This window comes from Corvus brachyrhynchos, unplaced genomic scaffold (genome assembly GCF_000691975.1).
Source record: "Corvus brachyrhynchos isolate BGI_N302 unplaced genomic scaffold, ASM69197v1 scaffold68, whole genome shotgun sequence".
Taxonomy (NCBI): domain Eukaryota; kingdom Metazoa; phylum Chordata; class Aves; order Passeriformes; family Corvidae; genus Corvus; species Corvus brachyrhynchos.
This window is the reverse complement of record NW_008240039.1, coordinates 1,779,343-1,783,431: the sequence shown is the minus strand read 5'-3', so window position 1 is coordinate 1,783,431 and position 4,089 is coordinate 1,779,343. Positions and strand designations below refer to the sequence as shown.

Sequence of the window (4,089 nt, the reverse complement as noted above, 5' to 3'; positions counted from 1 at the left end):
GGCTTTGGTCAGCAATTTGTGATGTTTTGGGTTCTTAGGAAGGTTCTGGCTGCTCTGGGATGGCTTTGGTCAGCAATTTGTGATGTTTTGGGTTCTTAGGAAGGTTCTGGCTGCTCTGGGATGGCTTTGGTCAGCAATTTGTGATGTTTTGGGTCCTTAGGAAGGTTCTGACTGCTCTGGGATGACTTTGGTCAGCAATTAGTGATGTTTTGTGCTGGAACCACAAGCGTGGTGCTGGATGTGCAAGCACAGCTGGGGAATTGTCTCCTTTGCTCGGCATTAATTCTGAATTTCCCATGTCCAGCAGCAGCCACCCTGGAGAGGAAATTCCGCCGGGATTCCCTGTTCTGCCCGGATGAGCTGGACTCTCTCTTCTCCTACTTCGACACCGGGGCTGGCTCCGGCCCTCGCAGTAAGTGCCACCAAGAGCTCCTGCCCTTCCCTGCCAGCTCTCCCACTGCCCCAGAGCCAAGGCCAGCTATGCCAGGACAGGGTGAACATTCCAAACATTCCAGCAGAGGGATGAGGAGTTGGTTGCACAAACTCCAGCCCCGTTGTTGCTCTTTTATTGCACCTGTTTTAATATCCCACTGCCATTCGGCATTCTGGGGATTTTTTTTTTTTCCCCCCAGCATCTTTTACTCCCAAACTTCACATTCCATTGGCTTTTTTCTTTTTTAATTTTGCTTTTCATTTTGGCTTTCCATATTTTTTTTTAATTATTATTTTTAAATTTTTTTTCTTAGCCGAGTCTCGCTGCGGACAATTTTTTTTTTTTTTCCTCTTTTTTTTTTAATTTTTGTGTTTGTGCCAATGAACTCCCCTCACATTCCCGTCCACCTTCCTCTAGGTGCCAGCCACATCTCTCTGCAGCACCCGCTGGCAGGTGGCCCTTGGAGTGGGATGGGTCCCGCTGGGTCCCTCCTGGACGGAGGTAAGGTGACGCTCTGGCAGCCAGCAGCAAAAGAGACACCCAAATTTCACTTGTTCCACCCCAAAATTCCGAGGCACTGATGGATTTCTGGTCAGGGATTCCAGCTCCTTTGGCTGGGGCAGGTTTTTCCACAGGCAAAATGCTTCCTAGGCTTTCCAGCATTCCCTTTAATAAATAAATAAATAAAAGCATTCCCTTTCAATAAATTCCTCAGAGGATCTAATCCTGGATCTCAGATAGGAACTTTATTTATTTTATTTCTTTAGCGTTCCACATCCCAGAGTTTTTGTGCTCCATTATCATCCTTAGCTCAGGAGTTACTGAATTTCCTGGCTCAGTTGCTTGTCCTTGTAGGAATTTACAATAAATATTTATAACCCTGAGTTCAGCACAGCAGAAACTCCCAGGCTTTCCTCCATGTCCACGTTATCTCTTGAAATCAAGGAAAAAGGGGCTTTAGTGCTTGTCTGCATCAGGGCTTTAAGGGCTGTTCCAGTTTCAAGGAATTTCATGCTTTTAGTCCACAAAAACCATGGGAATTGCAGGATTTCAGAGTCCCTCAGATCCCTCCGAGCCTTGTCTTGCTCCTGGAGAAGAAAATAGCAACTTTATCCCTGAGAACAGAGCTGGGAATGTGATGTATCCATATCCATGTGCCCTGAGCCAGATCCTCCCTTCTTGTTGTGCTGGGAATGTGGAGCAGAGCCACGAGGCCTCGCTGCAGTCACGTTTTCCTTCCTCCCCAGGCCGTGGGTTTGCTTTCTATAAAAATCTGCAGCAGCTCTAAAAAAAACCACTCGTGCTCTGGGCTGCTTGAAACCTTTCCTGTTGTGCCTTCCTTCCCTCCCCTGGCTGCTGAGCAGTGCTGGAGGATTCCTCGTGATCCATGATTTTGGGAGAACTCATGGAGAGCCTGATTTTTATCTGGGATTTTGCTCTGGGGAGTTCAACACCCTCTGAAATTCAGGTTTCTGGTTCTGCCGTGCTTTTCCAGGCTCAGCTCTGTGGTTCTTGCAGCCCTTCCTGCTGTTATTCCTTTCACAGAGCACTCAGCTGGCTTAGGAACACTTTTCCAGGCTTGTTTTCCTTCCTAATCCCAGTGGTTTGAGGACAGGGCATAGGGATTGAACCTGTGGAGTTCTGGGGGGATGGACACTCCCAGGCCTTGCAGTGAAAGCAGCAAGAAGCTGAATCCAGAGAGAGTTCCCAAGGCTGGCCAGGCACCCCTCAGGGCACAGGGGATGTGCCACCCCTCAGGATAAAGGGGATGTGCCACCCCTCAGGGCACAGGGGATGTGCCACCCTTCTTCCTGCAGGAGCAATTCCTGCATTGCTTCTTCCTTCCTTTCTCTCATTTTCCTGACAATTTTGGGTGTGGGCTGAGGAAGTTTCCCCGCCACTGGCACCTTGTGTGTGTCCCTGGACAAGTGGCTTCATCTCTTCACTTCCATCTCTGGAAGCATCCAAGGCCAGGTTGGATGGGTTTGGAGCAACCTGGGATAGTGGAAGGTGTCCCTGCCCACAGGTTAGGAGCAGGATGAGCTTTAAGGTCCCTTCCAACCCAAACCAGTCTGGGATTCCTTGATCCATGGATTTCTTGGATGGAGTCAGCTCTTGTAGCATTCAGTGGCCAAGCAGGGAAGGTTGGAAGCTCTGTGGGAAAGGGAAGAGATGTTGGGAAGGTGGGTGAGCTTTAAGAGTTTGGCTCAAGATGTGATTTGGCCCAACCACATCAACAAAAAAGTGCCCCAGTGACAATTGAGAGATCCCAGAGTGGAACTGGGATGGTCAGTGCTGAAAGCAGAGGGGTGTCCTCATTTGCCCGTGACACCACCCGACCTCCTGCTGAGCTGTCTCTGCTGCTGCTCCGCTCCAGTCTCCGTCACAATCCCTCAGGGATTGCAGCAGGGGCTGTCCCCAACAGCCCCCAAGTGCCATGGCAGTGTTGGAGCATCCCTGCATGAAGGGCAGTGTGGGGACATGGCCACCGTGAGGCTTTGCAGAGCTTCTCCTTGGGGGCTGAGCGGGGTGGCAGCGCCCCTGTCCCTGTGCCAGCAGTGTGTGTGTGACGTCCTGCGCTGCCCTGTCCCCCCGTGGGCTCAGCTGGGCCTGGCTCTGGGGGGGCCTGGGTGTTAAAGTGGCCTTGGTTTGTGTCCTGTTGGCCCCGCAGGTCTGAGCAGTGACAGCGGCCTGGGAGGGAGCACCGATGGCAGCACCGACATCCTGGTGTTCGGCTCCGTGGTGGACAGCGTGACAGAGGAAGGTGGGTGGCACACGGGGAAGGGCGTGAGGGATTGGTCTGGGATCTTCTTGGATGGAGATGCAGTGTTGGATAACACAGAGAGGCAGGGCTGAGGGGGTTCGGGGGAATTGATTTGTAAAACAGAGCTTGTATATCGTAGCAACAACTTGGGCCCTGCCAGAGGGGAGGGTTGGATGGGGTTTTGGGAGGGAGTTCTTCCCTGTGAGGGTTAGATGGGATTTTGGGATTAAATCCTTCCCTGTGACAGTGGGGAGGCCCTGGGATGGATTTCCTGGAAAAGCTGTGGCTGCCTCATGCCTGGAAGTGTCCAAGACCAACCTGGGATAGTGGAAGATGACCCTGCCCATGGAATGAGATGAGCTTTTAGGTCCCTTCCAACCCACACCAGTGTGGGATTCTTTGTTTTCTCACTGAATTGACCCTAAATCAAAGCAGAATTCTCCAAATAACGGCAGGCACAGCTTCACTTAGGCAGGATGGGTGAGCAGGGATATAAAAAAATGAAGTGGGAAGCTTTGGGCTGATCTCTCCCCACCCTTCCCTGCCTGGCAGAGTGCGAGGTGTCGGAGGAGAGCAGCGGGGAAGCCGAGATCGAGCAGGAGGCGTCGGATTTGGAGGATCTGAGGGAGCTGCACCCCGGCCTGCTGATGTACAGGGCAGCTCAGGCCCGGAACCTGCCCCTGATGGCAGAAGCTCTGGCCCACGGGGCCGAGATCAACTGGGTGAACGACGAGGATGAGAACAAAACCCCTCTGATCCAGGCTGTGAAGGGGGTACGTTGTGCTGGGAATGTGAGGCCTTGGCTCTGGTTTGGAGCACAGGAATTGTCCGGCCTGTGCATCCTGCTGGATAAATTGATGTGGAAATTCCTTTTCCCCCTCACCAGGGCTCC

The 4,089-nt window shown here is 52.2% G+C and overlaps 1 protein-coding gene across 1 annotated transcript in view; it reads left to right on the top strand.

The window, feature by feature from the left end:
* The window catches only part of ACAP3 (ArfGAP with coiled-coil, ankyrin repeat and PH domains 3), a gene marked incomplete at its 5' end in the record, with an annotated part of 37,815 nt that overhangs the window by 27,524 nt on the left and 6,202 nt on the right, over window positions 1-4,089 (top strand). Inside the window, 5 exons of the mRNA XM_008641160.2 lie at window positions 308-412; window positions 851-934; window positions 3,105-3,197; window positions 3,750-3,974; window positions 4,084-4,089. The exon at window positions 4,084-4,089 is cut by the window's right edge and continues 103 nt beyond it. Of these exons, the coding sequence (XP_008639382.2) occupies window positions 308-412; window positions 851-934; window positions 3,105-3,197; window positions 3,750-3,974; window positions 4,084-4,089 (513 nt within the window). The remainder of the gene's footprint in view (window positions 1-307; window positions 413-850; window positions 935-3,104; window positions 3,198-3,749; window positions 3,975-4,083) is intronic.